The sequence below is a fragment of the Mauremys mutica genome, chromosome 6, assembly GCF_020497125.1.
Source record: "Mauremys mutica isolate MM-2020 ecotype Southern chromosome 6, ASM2049712v1, whole genome shotgun sequence".
In the NCBI taxonomy this organism is placed as follows: Eukaryota; Metazoa; Chordata; order Testudines; family Geoemydidae; genus Mauremys; species Mauremys mutica.
In genome coordinates, this window is record NC_059077.1 from 114,513,433 (window position 1) to 114,537,662 (window position 24,230).

At 49.9% G+C, this 24,230-nt stretch overlaps 1 protein-coding gene across 2 annotated transcripts; it reads left to right on the forward strand.

Moving 5' to 3' along the window:
• The first annotated feature begins 267 nt into the window (after window positions 1-267).
• LOC123372578 (thioredoxin-like) lies at window positions 268-23,067 on the forward strand. 2 transcript variants are annotated; one of them, XM_045020775.1, is made up of 5 exons: window positions 268-390; window positions 11,700-11,804; window positions 16,677-16,736; window positions 18,516-18,581; window positions 22,957-23,067. In XM_045020775.1, the coding sequence occupies exons 1-5, from the start codon at window positions 367-369 to the stop codon at window positions 23,017-23,019; spliced, it is 318 nt and encodes a 105-aa protein (XP_044876710.1). In that variant the 5' UTR covers window positions 268-366; the 3' UTR covers window positions 23,020-23,067. The 2 variants fall into 2 exon arrangements, with proteins under 2 accessions (XP_044876710.1, XP_044876709.1); XM_045020774.1 differs by lacking the exon at window positions 268-390 and having other exon boundaries at window positions 11,658-11,804.
• Window positions 23,068-24,230: the final 1,163 nt, after the last annotated feature.

Consider the following 24,230-nt stretch of genomic DNA (forward strand, 5'->3'; position numbering starts at 1 on the left):
TGTTCTCCGCTCCAAAGGCCTTCTAGTGTAGACAAGACAACAATGTGGGTCAACAGGAAAGCAGAGTGAGGAGAATAAGGAAAGAATGAAGAGTTTCCGGCAGAAGAATGCTTTAAAGAGAATCTGAAGGAAACAGAGGGACGGGCCTTGGGGAACAGGAAAGCTGTTCCCAACACAACAATCAACATGGCAGAAGGCAAACAACACTCCCTGATGAAGCAAGATGACTCATTTCACTATGTCACAAAGCCTCCCTAGCATCATGGCCAGAGCTGCACAACCTTGTGTGGGGCAGGGAGGGCAGAAGATGCTAGCAGGAACCTGAAGCGTGTTTTCCGTGGTGGTTCCCGGGCACTTCCATGCGTTATGCTGCAGACGATACAAAATCAGGCAAGTACCTAAGGGCTGAAAGAGGAAGGCAAAGTGCTGTGGAAAGCTACAGCCAGCAGCACTTCTTTTCAAAACAATTTGGGCCGGATCCTCAGCTGATGTGAATCAGTGTTGCGCCATTTGCTTCTATGAAGCTATGCCAGTTTCCACCAGCCGTTGGCCTGCCCGTTTATTTTTCCCTGGAATAGCACTACCTTGGGTGGGTTAAGTTCAGTTCCTAGTGGACAAGTGTCCACCCCACACAAACCACCATTTGGTGGATAATCTCAAGAGAGGAGAAGAGTAGAAATAACCCTTCAGTCCTGGAAGGAAGGGTTCCACCTCTGGGTCAAGGCACATAGCTGAAGTAGCATAAAGGACAAGTACTGCCTGTTCTCTGAAAGCACGGTTATTCTATTCTATTCTATTCTGTTCTATATAGGTTCTTATACCATGCTCTGTAGTAACTGAGTGCTTCCCAGACTGTGACTAACAGTTCTCACGTGTGTGGTCTGTTGTCTCATCCTGTCCCCAGGGGAAGAATTGTATGTGCAGTAGAGTGTTTTGTTTTCATAGGGTTTTTTGGTTTTCTGGTTATATATATATACATGTTGCTCTGTGTTCATGTTAGAGAGGGCACGTCGAAGAAGTGCTCCTTGCACTTGGAGCAGAAGGTGGTGAGGTTTGTGATGGCCCATAGTTCCTGGGGGAGTTTGTTCCACAATCTCGGACCAGCCCCTAAGAAAGCTCAAACTCCTGCATGGATGAACTTTATTCTTATTGTTGTGAGTTCCATTGTGCCAGAAGAACAGAGTTGTTGACTACGGTCTTCACCCTGGAGCTTTAGTTAATTGTTTAGATACACTGGGCCCCAGCCATTGAGTGCCTTGAAGATAAGGACTGAGAATTTGAACTTGATTCTGTCTCCTATGGGGAGCCGGTGTAGCAAGCAGAGGACAGGTTTGATGTACTCATGGTAGACTGTGTTGCTGAGGAGAAGCACTGCAGTTCTGAACTAGTCGGAATTTCCTAAGCTACTGAAGGCTTCGTGCCCAGGTGTATTGCATTGCTATAGTCCTGCTGAAAGGTGACAAAGGCATGAATAATGGAGGTCAGCTCATCATGTGCCATGATGTTACGGAGTCTCCTAGCCAAACGGGGATAGTAGAAGGCATTACTAGTGAATGCTACTATGTTAGAGCTTAGCATCAGCGTGGAATCCAGTGCAGTGGAAAGCTACACTGACTTGACCAATTTTCAATGTATGCCTTCAACCAGAGGAGACTGAATTGCAGCTGTGAACTCTTCAAAATGCTTTCCCCTGCCCACCAGTGTTCTGCTTCAGCCCACTGTTCTTCATGCATGGGCTGATCTACTCCAAGCACTGGGCCATCTTGGTGGTAGTGGTGTGACCATACATGGTGAAGAATAAGTAGAGCTATATGTCCTCTGCACATTGCTGGCACTTGAGTCTATTATCAGAGGGGTAGCCGTGTTAGTCTGGTTCTGTAGAAGCAGCAAAGAATCCTGTGGCACCTTATAGACTAACAGACGTTTTGCAGCATGAGCTTTCGTGGGTGAATACCCACTTCTTCGGATGCAAGTATTCACCCACAAAAGCTCATGCTGCAAAACGTCTGTTAGTCTATAATGTGCCACAGGATTCTTTGCTGCTTCTACTTGAGTCTATGTCATCTGACCAGTTCATCTAGGGCAGGGCTGGGCAAACTTTTTGGCCCAAGAGCCACATCTGGGAATAGAAATTGTATGACGGGCCATAGATGCTCACAAAATTGGGGTTGGGGTGCAGGAGGGGGTGAGGGCTCTGGTTGTGGGTGTGGACTCTGAGGTGGGGCCAGAAATGAGGAGTTCAGGGTGTGGGAGGGGGCTCTGGGCTGGGCAGAGGGTTGGGGTGTGGGAAGGGGTGCAGGCTCCAGCTGGGGGGTGTGGGCTCTGAGGTTGGGCTGGGGGTGAGAGGTTTGGGGTGCAGAAGGGTGCTCCAGACTGGGATCAAGGGGTTTGGAGGGTGGGAGGGGGATCAGGGCTGGGGCAGGGGATTGGGGTGTGGGGAGAGGCTCAGGGGTGCAGGCTTCGAGCAGTGCTTACCTCAAGCGGCTCCTGGAAGCAGTGGCATGTCCCTTCTCTGGCGCCTATGCGGAGGCGCAGCCAGGCAGGTCTGCACACTGCCCCATCCACAGGCACCACCCCTGCAGCTCCCATTGGAGCACGTAGGAACTGGAGCAGGACCATGCCGCGGCTTCTTGGAGCCGCGTGGTGCAGCCCCCGACCCTGCGCCCTGGCTGGAGCACCGGAGCAGGGCAAGCTCCAGACCCCACTCCCCAGTGGGAGCTCACTGGCTGGCTTAAAATGGCTTGCAGGGCAGATCCGGCCCGCGGGCTGTAATTTGCCCACCCCGATCTAGGGGCTGTGTCTAAATGTTGAATAGGAGTAGAGAGCCTTGATCCTTGAGGGACAAGTGAGGGGTCTAGTGGTGGTCTCAAGGTCAAAATTCTACAGAGCTTTCATTAGAGCTAAAAAAAACCCCATAACAAATAAAGAAATATTACTACTAGGGTGACCAGATAGCAAGTGTAAAAAATTGGGATGAGGGGGTAATAGATGCCTATATAAGAAAAAGCCCCCAAAATCAGGACTGTCCCAATAAAATCAGGACATCTGGTCACCCTAATCACTACTCAGCCATGGCTTTCAGCAGGCAAAACCTTTCTCCTCAGGGCAACAGGTCAGCCTGATTTTCTGGTCATAGTGTTGGGTGATTATACTGCAAATCTCTGGACTGGTGGGAGAGCATTGCTGGAATTATGGGAAGATACCACTTGCAAAACCCATTTCTTGTCTGATCCCTTCTCAGTTTGATCTCCACACCAACGATGTCCCCTAATCAATTTGTGTTTGAATTGCTAGGCTGTTGTTTCATCTCTGTTTCTAGCAAATTGGGAACATGAAACATATTCTGCTTTGTTTCACTGATGTAAATCCAGAGTAATGCCAATAGGGTTATACTTGTGTAACTCCAGAGTAAATGAAAGCATAATTTGGCCCAAACATCATGTACCTTTACACAGCTCCATAATAAAATACAATATCTACAGCTAGTCTGATAGGTTGCTTATTCGACATCTAACCTGTATGGCTGCACCTGGTTCATGGAGAGAGTAGAAGTCCTCATGGGACTTCAGTGGGAGCTGAAGCGAGCCCTTAAATAAGAAGCAGTGTCTTAATGACTCGAGCCAACTCCCATTTAAGGCACTGGAAAGACTCCCATTCATTTTAATGGTAGCTGGATCAGGCCAGTAGTTGCCTATAGGGTCCTTTGTGAGCTCATAGAGGATTAACCAATGGCTTGCAAGTTTATTAGTACATTCCAAAGAGGTGAAATGGAAAGAAACAGCTTAACACCACATGTTTTTTCTAAACAAAACTAAATGGACTTCCAATAGAGGTCACAATTTCTTTCAGCCCTAGAAGAATTACAGATTCTTCTTCGAGTGATTGCTCTCATTGATTCCAATTAGTTGTGCGCGCACCATGTGCAGAGTCTTTGGAAAGTTTTTCCCTTAGCAGCACCCATTAGGTCAGATGTGGAGCCCCCTGGAGTGGCGCCTTCATGGCACTCAATATATGACCCTGCTGACCCGGCGCCTCCTCAGTTCCTTCTTACTGCCAGTGATGGTCATTGGAACTGTGGCATCTTGTTCTGCAAGTTTTACCACATTTCTCTAGTTTTGTTTGTTTGCATTCTCTGTACTTATTAGTTAGTAGTTAGCAGTTGGGCTCCATCCCGACCGCTTTTTCTTGGGAGGGCTTTTATGCCCAAGTCCCAAGGTTCAAGCTCTGCAAGTCCTGCAGCAAGCCCATGCCAACGGGCGACCCCCACGATGCTTGTCTGAAGTGTCTGGGGGAGGCTCACCAAGCCGATCAGTGCAAGATTTGTAAGGGATTTCGCCCCAGAACCAAAAAGGAGCCAGATTTTCGCCTCAAGCAGTTCCTTATGGAGGTGGCACTTAGACCTCAGCCTCCGCTGGCACGGCAAGACCCGGTGCCAAGTTCACTGGTGTGTAGCACCTGGCGACAATGGTGGAAGGATTCTGGCAGAGACCCATGGCACCGTCGCTCCCCGGCGCCAAAAATGGCTGGATCGACCTGGCACTGCTCCCTCTCCCCAGTGCAGAAGCAGCACCGGAAGCAAGGGAGAAGCAACTCTCCATCCCAGAGGCCCGCTCCTCTGGAGCCAGCCAATGGGGCACGTCCTCGTGAGCAGCACCCAGCACCGAAATCTGCGGAGATGGCACCGTCGACTTCGGCCCCGCAAAGGGGACCATCGAGTCCGGTGCCATTGGACTCCCCAGCCCAGGTCATCGAGGAGGTGGAACTGCCATCCACCCCAGACACCTTTGAAGCCACGAGGGACCTCATCACCATGACAGCGCCGAGGTCACCCACCCTTCGTGCCAAGCCTCCGGTATCACATCGCGTGTCACTGTCTCAAGGGAAACGGGCAATGCTCTGTCCCTCAGCACTGCTGATAGAATCGTGACACCGCTTGGAGTCCCGGCACCACTCGCAATCGTGGCACTAGTCGTACTCACAGCACGGCTCCAGGTCGCGCCAGCACTCCCACTCACGATGCCGATCCACGCATCGATCCCCGTCGCGTGGCAGGTCCCTCTCCCAGCACCGGTTCTGGTGCCTCTCTGAGAACCCATGCAGCTCCAAGTCATGGCACCACTCTCCAGCCTCATGGCACTGCTCCCCAGTGCGGCACTGCTCACAGGATCAGCTCCGCTCAGCACCGCCCTGGCCTTTGCTGTACCGATCCCAGTCTTCGGACTCAGAGGCGAGATCTAGATACTCAGAGCGGGGTCGGCACCGGTCAGACCATGGACACTCTGAGATGGGGGCAGGGCTGGGGCCTGTGCAGTGGCCATTTTGGACCCCATGGGTGTACCACCAAGCACAGGTACTCAATCTAAAGACTCCTGATTGGCCACCTCTGAACCACAGGTGCCAGAGGCTTCTGCCAGTCACACCACCCCTCGGGGTGCCAAGGTGGTGCAGTGCCCGTGCCCACCCACCTCTCCCCCCAGAATCAACTCCAACTCCAGTTCCTGAGCAGGACCCTGGTACACCTGGTCCAGCCAACGAGACAGGACAGGAGGTCCCTGACAAGCAGGAGGGACAGGAGGACCCTGTTCCCCCATTAGCCTCCTCGCCCTCCTCTCCAGACAAGGCTGTTGTGGGCACTTCTGTCTCTGGACTCCCCATAGACAGCCACACCCACCAGGATCTCCTTCACAGGGTGGCATGCAACATGAGTCTGCAGGCCAAGGAGGTGGTGGAGTCGGAGGACCCAATGGTCGACATCTTGGCCCCGGAAGGTCCTTCGAGGGTGGCTCTGCCCCTCATTAAGACCATACAGGCCAATGCCAAGACCATCTGGCAGACCCTAGCCTCATCCCTCCCTCCGCCAAGGGTGTTGAGAGGAAATACTTCATCCCATCAAAGGGGTATGAATACCTCTTCACACACCCACAGCCTTGTTCATTGGTGGTTGCAGCAGTGAATGAGAAGGAGAGGCAGGGGCAGCAAGCCCCAGCACCTAAGTCCAAGGACGCCAAGTGCCTGGACTTGTTTGGGCATAAGGTGTACTCGACGGAGAGGCTACAACTCAGGAGTGCCAGTCAGCAGCTATTCTGAGCCAGTATAGCTTCAATTCCTGGAACTCAATGCTCAGATTCAAGGAGCTGGTTCCAACAGACTCCAGGGAGGAGTTGGAGCGATAGTGGACGAGGGCAAGGTGGTGGCACAGACCTCTTTACGGGCCTCACTGGACGCTGCAGACTTGGCGGCGCGCACCTTGTCCTCTGCTATCGCCATGAGGTGTAGCTCATGGCTGCAGGCCTTGGGCCTTTCGCCCGAGGTTCAACAGATGATGCAGGAGCTGCCTTTTAATGGGGCAGGCCTGTTCGCCAAGCAGACTGACTCTTGGCTACATAGCCTAAAAGACTCAAGGGCTACTATGAAAACATTGAGTATGCACACCCCAGCAACCCAACGTAAGCATTTCAAGCTCCAACAACAGCAGCAGCACGCCTACCCTCCTCAGCCAAGGCAGGACTTCTACAGGAGAAGGGGCAGGAACGGCAGAAGGAAGCCTTCCAATCCCCCTTCTGGGCAGGGGCAGGGCCTGACTAAACCATCATTGGGTTCCAAGCAGGCCTTCTGAAGGGGCACTCAAGGGCGGTGCACCAGCTTTGATTCTGGATCCTTCCCCATCTTTTTTGAATTGTCTGTCCCACTTCTACCGTGCTTGGTCCCAAATAACTTCAGACCGCTGGGTCCTCCACACGGTGGAAGTGGGATATTCTCTCGAGTTCTGCACCTATCTTCCCACCCCCCTTCCCTCTTCAGGGACCTCTCTCATGAGCAACTCCTTATCCAGGAGTTGCAGGCGCTGCTCGCCATGGGAGCAGTGGAGGGAAGTTCCTCAGGAGCTAAAGGGCAAGGGATTCTACTCCCAATACTTCCTAATCCCCAAGGCCAAGGGGGGTCTCAGACCCATTTTAGATCTGCGCAGACTCAACAAATTCATGGTAAAGTTGAAGTTCCACATGGTCTCCTTGGTCACCATTATCCTCTCCCTGGATCCAGGAGGCTGGTATGCCATCCTCAACATGAAGGATGCGTACTTCCTTATATCGATTCATCCTGTACACTGGCACTTCCTACACTTCATGGTCAACCACAAGCATTACCAATTCACTGTCCTACCATTCAGCCTCTCAACAGCCCCCCAAGTGTTCACCAAGTGCATGTCAGTAGTGGCTCCTTTCCTCCGCTGACAGCAAGTGCAAGTATAACTCTACCTCAACGACTGGCTGCTCAGGGACCGCACCAGGGGGCAGGTGTAGTCCCAAATCTGTTTGGTCAGGTGCATGTTCGAGCGACTGGGTCTCCTCCTCAACATGGGGAAGTCAGCCTTGGAACTGACCCAAGGAATAGAATTCAATGAGGCAGTGTTAGACTCGGTTCAGGCGTGAGAGACCCGATTCCGAGCCATCACAGACATAATTCAAAGCCTCCAGCAATTCCCAATCACAACAGCAAGGGGTGCCTGAGTCTCCTCGGCCACATGGCTGCTTGCACTTACATGACCCGGGACGCCATACTCCGGCTCAGACCTTTGCAGGCATGGCTCGTCTCGGCCTACTGCCCGGGGCGCAACAACTTGAATTCAGTGGTCACAGTGCCAAGGCAAGTCCTCACATCCCTCCACTGGTGCTCAACCCTCAAGCAGTGTGCGAAGGAGTCCTGTAGCAGGGTGGTTACCCTGCTCCTGCCCTGAAGGGCTTAAAACAGCCCTGGGGGAAGGTTGTGGCTGGGAGCTGCTAAGCTGGGCTGATTGGGAAGTGGCTGCAGCTGGGCCATGCCCCAATCAGGCCACAGCTGGCCTGTATAAAGAGGCTGTGAGCCTGAAGCTCAGCAGTCTCTCTCTGCCTGTAGAGGGAGAAGGGCCTGGCTGCAGGGAGCTAGACACAGGGAACCTGAGTGGAGCAGGGCTGGGGAAAGGCAGAGGAGCTGGGGAGTTCCCACCTGGAAAGCCCCAGGCTGCGGCCTAGCACAGGGCCAACAGGTACTGGGGGTTGCAGAGGGCAGCCCAGGGGTAGGCCAAGGCAGCAGGTCCAAACCCTCCTTGCCAGTGATGAATAGGCTGATACTGCAGTCTGCCCCAGGGCACAGGGGCTAGACAATGACTGGCAGTAGCCATATACTGAGGCAAGGTGGGGATAGAGGATTGGGGGTTCCCCAGGGAGGGGAGACCCAGATCGGAGGGGTACTGCCAGGGGGCAGCACCCCAGTTAAAGAGGCACTGGGGTGCAGGGAGGTACACAGGGGCCAGAGGATAGGTGGATCACTGGCCTGCAGAGGGCACTCCAGAGCTGGAACAAGCTAATTCCCGGAACAGACCAGCAGGAGGCGCCGCAGGGGTAAGTCCACACGTCTACAAGTCCCCTACATAACCCTCAACCTTCCTTGTCTCTGGTTACGGATGCATCAGCTCTGGAATGGGGCACGCATCTGGGGGACCTCCAGACACTGGCTTGTGGTTGTAGGAAGAGATCTCCCTACATATCAACATCAAGGAGCTGAGGGCAGTGTGCCTAGCCTGCCAGGCTTTCCAGGCCCAATGACAAGGCCAGTGCGTAGCAGTTCTAATGGACAACACCACCGCCATGTTTTACATCAAAAAGCAGGGTGGAGCCCGTTCCTCTCCCCTATGTCGGGAAGCCCTCCGACTGTAGGAGTTCTGCACAGCCCTCTCCATTCACCTGGAAGCATCCTATCTACCAGGAGTTCAGAACACGCTGGCGGACCACCTCAGCAGGTCCTTCCATAATCACGAGTGGTCCATCCGGCCAGATGTCATACATCTTGTTTTCCAAAGGTGGGGGTTTCCCCAGGTTGACCTAGCTGCCACCCGACACAACAGGAAATGCCCAACGTTCTGCTCCTTCCAGGGTCACAGCCCTGGCTCGCTCACAGACGCATTCCTGCTACCCTGGAGAGGTCGCCTGCTCTACGCCTTCTCCCTATTCCCTCTCATGCACAAGGTCCTGATCAAGGTCTGCAGGGAGGGGGCAAAGGTAATTCTGATAGCTCCAGCATGGCCTCGACAGCACTGGTACACTACACTACTGGAGCTGTTAATGGATGCACTGGTCATGCTACCCCTCTTCCCCGACTTACTCACTCAGGACCATGGTCGCCTCCATCACCCCGACCTGCAGTCCCTCCACCTCATAGCTTGGAAGCTTCATGGCTGAACCCCATGGAAGTTCTGTGCTCGGAACAAGTAAGGGAGGTCCTTCTCGGCCGCTGGAAGCCCTCTACTAGAGCCATGTATCTGGCAAAGTGGAAGTGATTCTCGTGCTGGTGTGACCAGCATTGTATACGCTCCCTCCAGGCACCTATACCCCTCACCTTGGAGTAGCTCCTGCACCTGAAACAGCAAGGCCTGGTGGCATCCTCCATGAGGGTTCACCTCGTTGCTATCTTGGCCTTCCACCCAGGAGCATCTGGTTGATCCGTCTTCACCAACCCTATGGTTGGTCACTTCCTCAAAGGTCTGGACTGCCTACATCCCCAGATCCGGCAGCCTGTCCCTGAGTGGGACCTTAACCTGGTCCTCTCCAAGCTCATGGGGTCCCCATTGAGGTAGCTTTTCTGGTCACCATTACTTCTGCAAGGAGGGTGTCTGAGCTAAAGGCCCTCACCTCTGACTCAGCTTACACGGTTTTCCACAAGGATAAGGTGCAACTCAAGCTGCACCCAGACCTTTCTCCCCAAGGTGGTGTCACACTTCCACACCAGCCAGGACATTTTCCTGCCCGTCTTTTACCCTGAGCCTCATGCCAGTAACTGGGAGCAGAGGCTGCACTCCCTCGATGTTCGGTGAGCACTAGCTTTCTACACTGAGCTCACTGAGCCGTTCAGAAAATCGAACCAGTTGTTCATAGCGGTGGCAGACTGGATGAAAGGCCTCCCGGTCTCATCTCAAAGAATATCCTCCTAGATCACTTCATGCATCCACATGTGCTATGAGCTGGCCAAAGTACCAGCCCCGGCTCTGACGGCACAGTCCACGAGGGCCCAGGCCTCGTCAGCAGTGTTCTTGGCCCAGGTCCCGATCCAAGAAATCTGCAGGGCAGCAACTTGGTCCTCGGTGCATACCTTCACCTCGCATTACGCCATCGTCTGGCACGCCCGAGACGACGCAGCTTTCGGCCGAGCAGTGCTCCAATCAGCAATTCCATAACTCCGACCCCACCACCTAGGTAAGGCTTGGAAGTCACCTAATTGGAATTGATATGAACAATCACACGAAGAAGAAAAAATGGTTATTCACCTCCCATAACTGTTGTTCTTCGAGATGTGTTGCTCATATCCATTCCAAACCCACCTGCCTTCCCCCCTGTCGGAGTAACCGGCGAGGAGGAACTGAGGAGGCGCCGGGCCGGCAAGGTCATATATGGAGTGCCATGAAGGCGCCACTCCAGGGGGCTCCACAGCCAACCATGGGGAGTGCTGCTAGGGGAAAAACTTTCTGACGACCGTGCCCATGGCACGCGCACACCTAATTGGAATGGACATGAGCAACACATCTCAAAGAACAACGGTTCCAAGAGGTGAGTAACCGTTTTTTATTCAGATAGTTCCCCAAAACAACCTTTACTTGCATATTGCTGTTCAGTACCATTTTGTTTGTCCATTTGTAGTTTGCATGGCAAAATAACATCAACTTAAATGGGCGTCTGACCCAGCCCTTTAATAAATTATCTTTTTGTGACCACTGGTAATTGGGAGGCAGTAAGGTCCAACAGCTTGAGGCACGGGACAAGGCTCTTCTAGTTCTCATCCTATTTCTGCCACTGATGTGTTGCTTGACCTTCATCAAAGCACTTAAATGTTCTGTCCAAATTTCCAGGGAATAAAAATGCTTGATTCATCTTACTGTGCGAGTGTTGTGGGACTGAATCAGTTAATGTTCCTATAGTGCTTCGGAAATGCAAAATGTAATGCGTCGTTATTAGTACTGAGTTGGAGTCAAGTTCTCTGCCAATGTAAATTGGCACACCTGTGTTGGAATCTTTGGAATTGCACCAGTCTGCCCTAGCAGAGAATATGGTTCTTTCCTTGGTTGAGGTTATGGAAACCTATAAAACCTTTATTGCCGTGACATTATGTGTACAGGGAAGAGCTGTGAATGAGTTACACAGATTTTCCCAGACATGTGGCAATGAAAGCTTGGCAATACCCCAGACCATCATGTCTTTTTATTTTCATGCTGTATGTGCCTTATTTCATTCATCTTTTTCCTCTTTTGCAATCTCCCTCTGCTTTTTCCTCTTTGGAGTGTACTAGTTACTATGGGAACAGTGATGCCATTGCTATGAGTGGGACTTTTTAACATCCAATTTTTATAATGGTTTGCAATCGATATTAGCATAGCTTCTATCATTGCACCATGGGGTCTCTGAAAACAAAGGAGTTTCTATGATGATCACCATGACCATATTATGTAGTGTGTTGTTGTGACGCTTCCCTTATTTATATATTTGTGCCGTTTAATTTAACACAAATGAAAGTTAATCAGGGCTGAAGTGTAGTTCTCTCGTTAAACATTAGAAGATTCCAGTAGAGCAAATATTTTGTTTGTCATGCATTTGCCAACAATCTTCAGATTGTTCAAACTTTATCCACTGCCTATGCAGCAATTCTTCCTTTTCACGCAAATGTGTTCATTTCAGAGTGAATTTGATGATTTTTTGAAGGCCGCAGGCTCCAAACTCGTCGTTGTTGACTTTTCGGCAAAATGGTGCGGACCTTGCAAAGCAATCGATCCTGTCATTCATGTAAGTACAATATTGCCATCCCATGCCACTCCCAGAATGGGGTGCGGGAATTGACATTTCATGGGAAAAAACCCACAAGGTCAGAGTCTGATCGTTGTTACAATGATGTAAATCCAGAACAACTCTATTGAGGTCAATGGAGTTACTCAAGATTTACACCTGTGTAGCTGAAACTCTAGTCCATAGAGTGTCCCTTTTACTTTTCTTTGCAGAAAGGGCCAGTGTTGAATTAGAAAGGAAGGCATTCGCCACTCCATTGCATCCTGGATATATGATCTACATCCATGGGAGGGGACACCTATATTGTCCTTTGGACATAATACACATGCTCTGAGCCTTCAAGTAATTTTACCGGGAGAAAAGGCACAGCCTTGATTTCTGGAAGTAAAAAGATTGGAGCTCCTTCAAAATATGCCCCGTCACACTTGGGCAGTGTGGGTAGACCTGCTGCTATGCTCACTCCTCACCCTCTTCCCGGGTCGCCTCCATTTCTGAATTTGAACCAGTGTTACCTGTCTCCCACCTGAATTCATGGGGAGTTCTCTTCCTGTGAACACTTAGGGCTAGATTGTGCCTAGTTCTGCATAGGTGACACACAGGGAAAGAGTGCAGAATAATGAACCTGACTTCCCTTGTGCCCCTGCATGGGAGCAAAGCACAGTCTCAGGCCTTGTGTTCGCACGGTGCAAGCAAGGACTAGGGGAATGGAGGGCCTACTGCAGTGCTAGAAATCCCATAAGGAATTGTGGGACAAAGGTAGAACCTCTCACCTGCTGTCCGGACCAGTGGAGCTGGAATGGCGTGAGAAGGTAAAAGAGTGTAGCAGCAGCTGCCACTGCTGTGTGCACCCCCCCGAGGAGAGGTACTACACCTCCTGCAGACACAATGCCTTCAGGAGCTGGGCACCTTTCACACACCCTTCTGCACGCTGTAGCTCATAGCCCTGAATGAGAGAGAGAGAGAGAGAGAGAGAGAGAGAATGAGGCTCAGACCTGGAAGACAGAATGTTGTGGACCTGATGCAAGGTGTACGTTGTGGACCTGATGTATGGCATGTGTTATGCAGGAAGTCAGACTAGATAATCATTATGGTGCCTTCTGGCCTTAAAATCTATGAACTCCTGAGTTCTACTTCCAGCTGAGACATGGACCCCCCCTCTCTCTGGCAAACAGAGACAATCATACTTACCTGTCTCTCTGAGGTGCTGTGAGGATTCATTAACCAGAGCTTACCAAGAACCCAGAAAATGAAGTCCTAGCTAGTAATATTATTCTAGTGACATTTACATTTCAGTGCTATATAATTGTTCTGATCCTATGCCCTGATTCTGCAAAAGGATCTGCAGAGGCAGACTCCTGTGCCTGTGCAGAGTCCCACTGAAGTCAACAGACTGGTTCAGAGGTCCTCTCACACAGATTTGATTGCAAGAACTTGGCCCTCACTTGTATCGATCTCTTGGTTTTAGCTGTGCAGCACTCTTATCACTTAGAACAACTGGAAAGTGCATTAAGGACTCCAGGAACCCAAGGGCTCATAATAACCTACAGTGAAAATGTCTAATACCGGAAATCAGCAACACAGTTAGATGGAGAATGTTTCCATCCATTAGAGACAACAGGCTTTTAGCAAAGCTCTTAAAGTGACACCCTGGCATGGAAACATCTTAATGAATCAAAATCGGGCCCCACTGGTGGTTTTGCTGCAAGCTGTGGTGATGTTTAAAAAGAAATGATGTAAACAGTTCTGAGACTGAGGACTGAGAAGCATAAACTCTTCCAAAAGAAAACCCTTCACTCTTTTGCACCTTGCCTGCCTGTGAGAGATGAAAACAAACAGAGGAATGCTCACTCTCCGGTCACCAGTTCAAATCTCAGCCAAGGGATCAGTCACTGATATTTATTCCCATCTGCTGGTGCCCTACATGAAAGGAGCTGAGAGTCTCAGTCCAGTTCCCAATGAGCAGGTGGGAACCCTCCCAGATGAGCATGCAGCTGTGATATTAGTTGGGGCTCAGCGGGCAGACAAAGGAGCCTCCAACCAGGGGCGGCGGATCCGGCGGCGTTTCTGCTGTGTGTCAGGAGTATCGCAACTGGGAAGCATGGAAACATCACTGTGCCAGTGCATGAAAAGGGGCCTTGAGTCCTGCATTGCCAGGGAAATGGACAGGATAATCTAATAGGGCTTCTCCCTCCTCTCTGTTTCTGTGCTCTGCCCTCCAACCCCAGAAGTGATCTCTCAGGCTCAGGGCTGAGGGCCATCGGTGAGTCAGAGTACAGAAGCTTTCACTGCCACTGCCCCAGCTGTATTTGTTCTGTAGATAAAAGGGGGTGATGAGAGTCTTTCCACTACTATCCCACTGTGCACTAGTTACTGATTAGGCTGCCTGTCTGGTCTATTTCCTGTACTCCACTGCACAGAGGTCAGGAACAAAACATGCCTTTTTCCGGCTAAGTGTCCATGCCAGGGCTGCTGCTGAGAGACTCGCTGTTGGGACTGTCAGCAATTGTCTAGGATAGCCAGCACTGAGGTCTGCCCAGAGAAGGCCAGGATATTTGTTTTGGGTTCCACTTATTCAGTATGCACAAGCCTGAGGACAGGATTTGACTGTTCAGTGAATACCGAAGAAAATGGACTCACCCGCGCTGCTAGTGCAGGGATGATGAAAACAATGTTCTCTGGGGATTTCAACAGGGAATTCTTTGGAGAATGCTTTATCTCATGTCATCCCTTGGGAATTAAAATGCTGATGGATTCTGGTTGGCCAGTGGGTCTATTCTGATCCTTAGTCTCACTCTACAAATAGTCCCATTGGCTTCACTGGGCCTGCTTGTGATGGGAGGGGCTACTCAACATGACCTGGTGTATCAGAGTCTGGCCCAAAACGAGTTGCAAACAGGTGGGATCAGAATCACCCATGTGCTCTGGCTGCTTTGCACCACTTCAGTGATGCAAAGAAGTGTAAATCTAGTTTACACAGCTCACTGACCTTGTATTAATTAAGATCCCTGACTCCCCTTCCCATGCAGGATCAGGGATTTCCAGCTTCTCTAGAACTGACATGGGGAGCTGCAGAATGTATTTTGAAACGTTGGGGATTTTCTTGCCATCTTTCGCTTTCACACAGAAAATGATGTTGCTCCTGATTTCCATACAAGGGAAAGCAAAAGAGACATCGTCACAGCATTATAAACAACCCAGCAAGCAAGTGATGTAGGCTTAGGTTAAAATCAGTGTCGGGACTTGTTACGATGACTCAGTGTCTTTCCAGTGAAAAACATCAGGACGCTGCCTTGAAAGCTGCTCTCTGTGACCTGTCAGGCAGGATCACTGCCCGTGGAAGGAGGATTGAAGAAGGATGAATCTGGTGATGCCTGCTAGGAAGACAGCAGGCTAATGTCACATGATGGAGAATTAAGCATTCCCCTCCTCCCCCCACAGACACACACACACAACTGTTGTTCTAATTGGCTCCCTGTGGATAGGTGCTGTGTTGCAGCCATGCTCATTTGTTGCTCAGCAACTGTGTTAATGAGGCAGATTCTAATGAGAGGCTTGACCCACCAGCTATTAGCATAGAATGAGTAGCTAATAACATGAGAGAGCCCCTAAAGAGACTCCATTTCCCTGGAACCTTCTAGTATTTCCTGGGAAATGGAGGGCATGATTCAGCATTGCCTTACTCCAGCTTTACGCTGGTGTCACATTGTTGCTGCCAATGGAGCGAAGCTAGAGCCTCTCACTCCTGTCAGAGGTCTAAAAAGGCAGAAGAGGAGGGTGAGTCCATTGATTGGACGGTGCTCAGGAGATGTAAAGCACAAACACTGTCCTTCATCCCACTGTGCCTGGACTTCATGCCACTGTTCTGGTTCCTCTGCACAGGTGAGAGGCAGGAGCCCAGAAATCGATGCAGTGGATTGCTCCCCAGAGGATCCCTGTGTTCCCAGTGCAGGGGTTGGGTTTAGAGTGAGAGGGGGCTGAGCCAGGAAAGGGATGGGGATGTGACCAATGGCTCTGTGACTTCCTGGCCATACTGGACAGTCCGACAGATGGAAGTGGGGGAGAGGGGCACAGTGGAAGCGACTGCAACCCTAATAACGCACTAGTGGCTGAAGAGTGGCTCCAGCGCCAGGAGAAAAGTCCACAGCCCTCCACGACGCACAGTGCTGGCTGTGCGCTGCTGGGCCAGGACTTGCCCCAATCCTATCTCTGGGACAGTGTACATCTCGTCTACAGATGGGCTCTTACTGGGAGCCAGGCAGTGGCTTCCGAACACCAGCACATCTGGGGGTGTCTGGATCTGGCCGCTTGTATAAAATTAGTGGCCAAATGTGACATTTAGGTCTGGGAGCAAATCCCCGAAGGCTGGAGGTTTGGTTCTGGCTCCCCTCCAATCTCTTCCAATATTTTCTGGGTAAACGGTGGGCTGCTGACTTGAATCTAGTGCTTGTGAGAGAAGCCAGCGCTGGACTCCTGAACTTCCCTACCCCTGTAACAAGTACAGCACCGGCAGCAGCTAAGGAAACTTCCCAACACTGCCCTGCCAATTTGCTTCAGCAATGACCCGGAGGCATCACATCTGGAGGGATCTAGGAGTGCAAGCAGAGTTCAGTTCCCAGCCCAAAGCAGAAAATAAAACCAATTAGGGGCATCCAGTGGGTAATCTTAGTGGAATGCTCATTCCATCAGAACGCACCATTTCTGGAGAGAAGCCCACAGCCCTTCTCTGGCCATTACTAGATCTGTGATTTAATACACAACTCCAGCTATTTTTAATAGTGTAGCTTCTGTACTGGAGATGTATTGCTGACATATTGCTATGCTTATTAATAGTACTTCAGCAAACGAGTATATTTATTCCATTTATTCCTAAAGGACCTGGCTGTTCGGTATGACAATGTGATGTTCTGTAGTGTGGATATCGATCTGGCAGAGGTAAGCTATTGAAACCATGCTAGTTGAAATCATGATGTTGAAATCATGTTCAGGGGATAATAATAATTAATAAATACTTGGCTTTTATCATCAGTAGCTCTCAAAACACGTCACTGTCTTTAATGTTAGACCTTGATCTGTGCATTCAATAAGTAGCCCCTACTCACCTAAGAAGTCAGTCCCACTGACTGCAAGAGATTGCAAGGTCTTACCTTCCATGTCCCTTTTTTCAAGAAAATCAGATATCAAAATACAATCCCATTCCCACAGAGGACATTAGTAGCTAGTGATTTAATATAGATTAGAAATGGGCCAAAACAGAACACCTGTGTGAAATGGCTGCCTACTCTTCAAATGTTGATCATTGCCAAATCAAAAACCTGACTGATTGTGTTTTGCAAAGCCAGCGCCAAACAAAGCTTGGTCAAACGTGGCCGTACAGAGAGGTACTGAATTTGGAAGGACGTACCAGGCATTGACTTCAATGCAATTGCTCCTGATTTACACAGGTGTCATTTAGATCAGGGCCAAGACCCCGATACAGATACTGTGAGTCACCAATACGGATATAGATAGTAAAGAGATAACAAGCTGCCGGCTTTTTGAATTTTCACCAATCTTTGTCCTGGGATTTTTAATTCTCAGTTGTGCTTAAATTTAGAGCATCCCCCTTTATGTGCTCTGGAGTGTGCAGTGCCATATCCTCAGCTGCTGTTGTTCAGCACAGTTCCACTGAATTTAACGGCGCTATGCCGGTTTGCACCGGCTGCAGATCTGCAAAGCCAATCGGGTGACCAGATAGCAAGTGTGAAAAATCGGGTGGGGAGGTGGGCAAAGGGAGGAATTGATGCCTATATAAGACAAAGCCCCAAATATCGGGACTATCCCTACAAAATCGGGACCGCTGGTCACCCTAACAGCCAAAGCAAACAAAATCCATATCATTTTACTAAAAATAGTGTAGGATCTCCAGCTAATAGCAGAGACACCAAGTAGCCATAAAGGATTAGCTGGACATTCCATTGCCGCTTTTTAAAGAGCTGACATTTTATTTACCATGCTGTAGCACAGTGGTTCTCAAACATTTGTACTGGTGACCCGTTTCACACAGCAAGCCTCTGAGTGTGACCCACTCCCCCACTTATAAATTAAAATCACTTTTTTATATATTTAACACCATTATAAATGCTGGAGGCAAAGTGAGGTTTGGGTTGGAGGCTGACAGCTCACGACCCCCATGTAATAACCTCGTGACCCCCTGAGGGGTCCCGACCCCCACTTTGAGAACCCTTGCAAGCAATTTCTGCCTTCGTCTACAGCTGTGCAATATGGACATTTTCACATCAGCATATCAAAGAGCTAGAAAAATCTCAACAGCCCCTTCAAGCTATTGTGTATATATCGAGCGGCAAGGTAAAACTATGAATAATGAAGGAGTTGTACAAGCAGCACAGTAGTGCAAAAGCTCTCGCTGACTCAGTTGTCTTCAGCATGAATGACAAGCACCAAAGGCACCTTGCTGAATGCTTTGTAAGGCATTCTCATGAGTAATAATTCTGTGTACTGTGTGTTATCTTGTCACATACTAGCTCAACGGTACTGTGCAAGCAGCTTTTCTGAGTTTTTTTATCTTACAGGTAAATTTCCTGTATTTCTCTTGACTCATTCTCTTTATTATTATTATAGCTATTTGCCTGAAAGCATGCCCTTGGATTTTAATGAATGGTTCTAGAACTAGTATGACAGGTGATTTTACAGGCGTTTTTCTCACTTTTCTAGGACGTGGCTAATTCTTGTAAAATTATCGCCATGCCGACATTCCAGATGTACAAGAAAACGGAAAAGGTATTGTATGGCTAGCGACATAAAATGATAATTGTGGGTCTTTGTTTTATTAGTATGACAGCAAAGGCTAATAACTTGCTGTATCCCTTCCTAATGACGACTAGGCCTGGTTCAGAAAGATTTCTCTGAAACTCCTGCCCACATTGCTGTGACGAAGTGGGAATGTTCTTAATGTTTTTTTCTAAATACTGTATGGGTGCCTCGGTTTCCCCTATGCATTTTTTAAGTATATAGGAGGTGAGATAAGGGTGCGTGATTGTTGCAGAGCCCTAGAGGGCAGGTGCAATGCCGTCTGCACAGAGAATGGCCGACACCCTGTCTCCTGGCAACTGAGGGCTTGGGCCCCTCCCCTGCAAGGTGCCAGCTGAAGGTGTTAGAGAACAAAGAGATCAGGTGGCCTCCTGGTCTGGGAAAATGACAAAAGGCCAGAGGAGGGGCTGGAAGGAGTGTCAGTTTGGAGCTGGCTGGGGAAACGAAGGGAGGCCCATAACCAGGGTCTGGGCTCCCTACCCCCCAAGATAGACCTGGCTGAAGGGTCCTGTTTTCTGTACCTACAATCTCTGTTTTAGACTGTGTTCCTGTTGTCTAATAAACCTTCTGTTTTCCTGGCTGGCTGAGAGTCACAGTGAATCACAAGAAGTGCAGGTGCACTGAGTAAAAAGGCTTCTACTTTTTAAACATTTCAGGCTTTTATGTGAAACGAGTGCCTAAGAAAATAAGACCTTTTGCAAAAGAAAAAACTCAGCTGTGGGATTTGAGCCACATAGTTTGAGCCTTGATCTGAATTTTCCCAAAAATCTGGGGATGTTGAGTCCCAGAGTTTTGATTCAAGCCATTCAAGAGTTTGGATCTAGAACCAAACATCTGCAGATTCCCAAAGCAGGTGGGTTTTTTTTCTGGGTCCATCTCTAGATCAGACGAGTGGGTCATTGTTACAGGGTGACTGGTCCCTGTCAATGAAGCAGGTCCAGTTCCCCTGTGCCAGAATAGGTGCTCCCAATTTGGCCACTTAATAGAACAGGGCAGCACCTGGGGTCTATAAAGAATCAGGGAGAGACCCAGTAGGAGGGAGTCAGAGGAGTCGGATTCAGTCAGGGGTAGGAAAAAGCTGCCAGATACCAGGAGCACTGGAGGAGGTCCCGGAAGGAAACCAAAGATACTTCCTGGGGGGAAGGCTGTATGCAAAAGAGAGCATCCCTGCACCAGGGCTGGAGAGTTTAGAAGGCAAGGGAGCAGCAGAGGCTCTTATCCTCCGAGATCTCCAGGGCTGGACCCAGAGGAACCAGAAGAGGGCCAGGGGGAAGTAAAGATGCACCTTAAACAAGAATGCTCCCCAGCAGAGAGGCTGTAGGGGTTCTTGCTGGGAAGAGTGGGATTTGAATCCATTGTGGTGGCTGTCCTGGGACAAGGACAGGAGAGGATGGACAGAGACTCCAGGTGTGGATCAGAGGCGCCAGTGTGTGCTGTGTGGGACAGCTGTGTCGAGGGATGAAATGCCTTAAGTTTTAATGACTATTTGCACAGGGGTGAGAAATAGATCAGGCCTGGGAACTTGTTTGGGACTGGTATATTATAAAGCAATCAGGGTATAATTGTGTCACTTTGAGCCTAAAGTGAAGTGACCAGGGACTCTGAAAGGATAACCTGAGACAGTGCACATGTCTTGTCATGGCCTGCCACAGGTGGGCGCTCCAAGTGGGACTGCCCTAGGACAGTCATCAAGTACTGTGGTCTGCCACCGTCCTGGCCGGCAACATCCCCATTTTGCCGGTCAGGGGTCTCTCTCCGACGCAGAAGGTACTGTGAAGAATTGTGTTGAATTGTGTAGTGGTCTTCTATCCTAGAAAAATATGCACGGGTTGAGGAGCTACAAGAAGAGCACAAAACTACATGAATTTTGCATCAGGCATTGAAGCCAGGTCTGTGGAAATGAGAGGCTGTAGCGTGTTAAATCACTGTACTACGCAGCCCAGTGGAAAGTTCACAAGCTGGCTTTCAGTCCTGTTTTGGCATGGATAAAAGGAGATAGGCTAGAGGTATTTGAAATAATGAAGAATAGAGTGAAGGCTGATAGAGTGCTTCTCTTGATCCAGTCATAAAATACAGGGTCAAGGGATCAATCAATGAAATAAAGTGCTAAAGCTACCCTTTGCAATTGCACTCCAAATTTTGTGTGGACAGCTGCTGAGTTATTTGTGACACTGCATTTTTGCACATAGGGTTGATCCAGAGGCCATTGACATCATTGGAAAGACTCCCATTGACTTCAGTGGGAGGCTGATGGGTAGTAGTTAGATATGCAACTAACCAATATGTGAGACCAGTTGCAATTTGCACATGCAAATCTGAGGTGCAAGGATGAAGATGGAAAAACTTGGTTGCAAAATACTATGGGCATAATTTTGAGGCAGCTTTTGACAATTGGGCTAAAAAGACAACGCATTTGAAGTGTATAAAAGGGAATTATTTTTTCATCCGTTTAACCTGTCAAACACACTGCTGCCACAGGATATTATTGAAGCAAATAGCATAGTATTTTCACGTGAATAAGTCTCTTATCCACAATGATATCCTGACAATGCACAGCCTAAGCTGCTTACCAGAGAAATCATATCTGTATCCGTGGTAAATTACTGCACAATTAACTAGGTGAAATGTGGGGGGGGAGAGAGGAGGTGGGTGTTCACTTTCTTCTGAAACATCCAGTTCTATGATGATCATAAGAAACAGGATCCCCAACAAGATGGACCATTTTGTCCTTTCATCCTGTCTGCATCATGTTCTGTCCTTGTATGGCAATTCTGACTGATCTGCTCCAAATGTCATAGTGCTATTCCAGGAACCAGTGTTTGGGCGTGGAGATTTGGGTGTGATCACAGGCAGTCTGTGGGTGACTTGCAGGGAATGCATGGTACAGTTTTGGGATTCCAGTACACTTAGAGCTAAGTTTGTCACCAAAGATTACCCCAGGGAGCTCTACCACAGGATCCCACAGCATACCAGGTGATATAACATACACATTATTTGCCTTTGGGGCTACAATGTACTATACTGTAGTACAACTAATGCACAAAATAGTTCACATCCATTCACGTGTTCAGCCAAGGTTTGGTCTATATCTAATATCCCCATCACAATGGTTTGTCCTATTTGTAGTCTATGTAACATCCTCTTGTGTGGCAGACCCCTCTGTTAGAAGACTGAATGCTATTAAAAAAGAACCAAAATTATTTGCTTTACAGGTGGCATTAAATACAGTCCACTTTTTAATCCACAGATCCTCTCCTACCCCCTTATTTCCCTTTCCCTTTAACTTTGTAGAAAGGAACATGGAACTATTAAGTTGACTTGCTTAGTCAGCAAAACCTCATGTGATGGACTGTCACAGCTAGGTCAAAATGGTTCTGAGAGCTCATGTAAGTCTTCTTGTGAAAGGCAGGGCCACCCAAAGGGGGGGCAAGTGGGGCAATTTGCCCCAGGCCCTGGGCCCCGCAGGGTCCCCGCGAGCCGCTCCGGGTTTTCGGCGGAACTTCAGCAGCGGGCCCGTCACTCGCTCTGGGTCTTTGGCGGTGGGTCCTTCAGTGCAGCGGAAGACTCGGCGCGAGTGAAGGACCTGCCGCTGAAGTGCTGCCGAAGCCTCGAAGTGCTACCCGGTGAGTACAAGCACCGCAAGCGTCAGGGGAGGGGAAAAAAAGCCGCGATCGGCGGCACTTAGGCTGCTCTACTGCCGCTGCTTCATTCTTGGGCTGCATTTGGCGGCGGGTCCTTCCCTCCGAGAGGGACCCGTCGCTGAATTGCTGCCAAAGACCCGGCCCTGCCCCAGACCCCCTGAATCCTCTGGGTGGCCCTGGTGAAAGGTAAAGCATCAGACTCACTGAATATTTATAAAATAATTTTATAGATGACTGAAAAAATATAGATTACATAGACTGAGAAGCTCACTGATCAACGGACAGGCCTCCTAGAAGTGAAGACAAGGTAGTTTTGCTTTTAGGGACCTGATTCAGCAAAACATTTAAGTATGTGCCTATTTTCCCTCAAAGTAAATGGGACTTAAGCATGTGTTTAGAGTTAAGCACATGTTTAAATGCTTTGCTGAATCAGAGCATGAAAGGAGGAATCTCCAATCTCTGTCTCTGTGTTAGAACAATCCTTGAATATGAATCTCCCCATGTGTAAGGTTATGCAGGTGTGTGAGTGTCTGCAGAATCAGAGCTTTAGTGTGCAATCCTTATGAAATTTTATTGTTGATCCCAAACATTTTTTTAAAAAAGAACTTTCTAAATTGCAATTTACTGCTTTATCAAATCAGAATTTTTTGCAAAGTAAATCTTCTTTTGTTGTTGTTTTGTTTTGTCTGTTTGTTTGTAACTAGATTTGTGAAATTACTGGTACTGACACCGGGAAGTTGGAAGCAAAGATTGAAGAACTAATGTAGTTCCTGCAGAAAACAAAAACAGAAGTTCCATTAAAATCCACCTTCTGCAGTCTCGTATGTGTCTATTTTCCTTCAATCCAGTTATTCAGAAATGATGCATCAAAATGTATGAAGCTTCTCATCTGTACAGGAAGGAGAATCTTGTGGTTAAGGCACAGGAATGGGACTCAGGAGATCTGAGTTCATTCTTGGCTCTGCCTAGGGTTGCCCGGTGTCTGGTTTTCGACCGGAAGGCCTGGTCGAAAAGGGATCCTGGCGGCTCCAGTCAGCACTGCTTCTGGGCCATTAAAAGTCCGGTTGGCGGTGTGGTGGCAGGCTCCCTACCCAACTCCACGCAGCTCCCGAAAATGACTGGCATGTCCCTCTGGCTCCTAGGTGTAAGGGCAGTGAGGGAGCTCCGTGCGCTGCCCCGAGTGCCGGTTCCGCAGCTCCCATTGGCCGGGAACCTGAAGCCAAAGGTAGCTGCTGGGACGGCATCTGCAGGCAGGAGCAGCACGTGGCGCAGAGCCCCCTGGCCCCATCTCCACCTAGGAGCCAGAGGGCCTTACTGGCCAGTTCCGGGAGCCGCCAGAGGTAAGCACCACCCGGAGGCTGCACCCCTCCCCCCCTCCCACACCCCAACCCCCTGCCCCAGTCCTGAGCCCCCTCCTGCACCCAAATTCCCTCCTGGAGCCTGCACCCCCCACCCACTCCTGCATCCCAATCCCCTGCCTTATCCCTGAGCCCCCTCCCTCCCAGAGCCTGCACCCCCTCCCATGCCCCAACCCCCTGCCCCCGCCCCACCCCAGAGCCCACACCTCCAGCTGGAGCCCTCACCCCAACCCCTGCCCTAGCCTGGAGCTCCCTCTTACACCCAAACTCCCTCCCACAGCCTGCATCCTGAACTCCCTCCCACATCCCAACCCCCAGCCCTGAGCCCCCTCCCACACTCCGAACCCCTCATCCCCAGCCCCACCCCAGAGCCCGCACCTCCAGCTGGAGCCCTCACCCCAACCCCTGCCCTCGCCCGGAGCTCCCTCTCGCACCCAAACTCCCTCCCACAGCCTGCACCAACCCCCTGCCCCAGCCCTGAGCCCCCTCCCGCACTCCGAACCCCTCGGCCTCAGCACAGAGCTCCGTCCTAACCCCAACCCCCTTCCCCAGCCCAGAGCAACCCTAGCTCTGCCACAGACTTTCTGGGTGAAATCCTGGCTCCCATTGACTTCAGTGGG

Excerpts from the sequence above, each read along its gene's own strand:
- LOC123372578 (XM_045020774.1), top strand. The coding sequence starts at position 11,658 with ATGCAGCAATTCTTCCTTTTCACGCAAATGTGTTCATTTCAGAGTGAA. Across the intron at positions 11,805-16,676 it reads CAATCGATCCTGTCATTCAT|GACCTGGCTGTTCGGTATGA; the intron begins GTAAGTACAATA and ends TTATTCCTAAAG. Across the intron at positions 18,582-22,956 it reads TGTACAAGAAAACGGAAAAG|ATTTGTGAAATTACTGGTAC; the intron begins GTATTGTATGGC and ends GTTTGTAACTAG.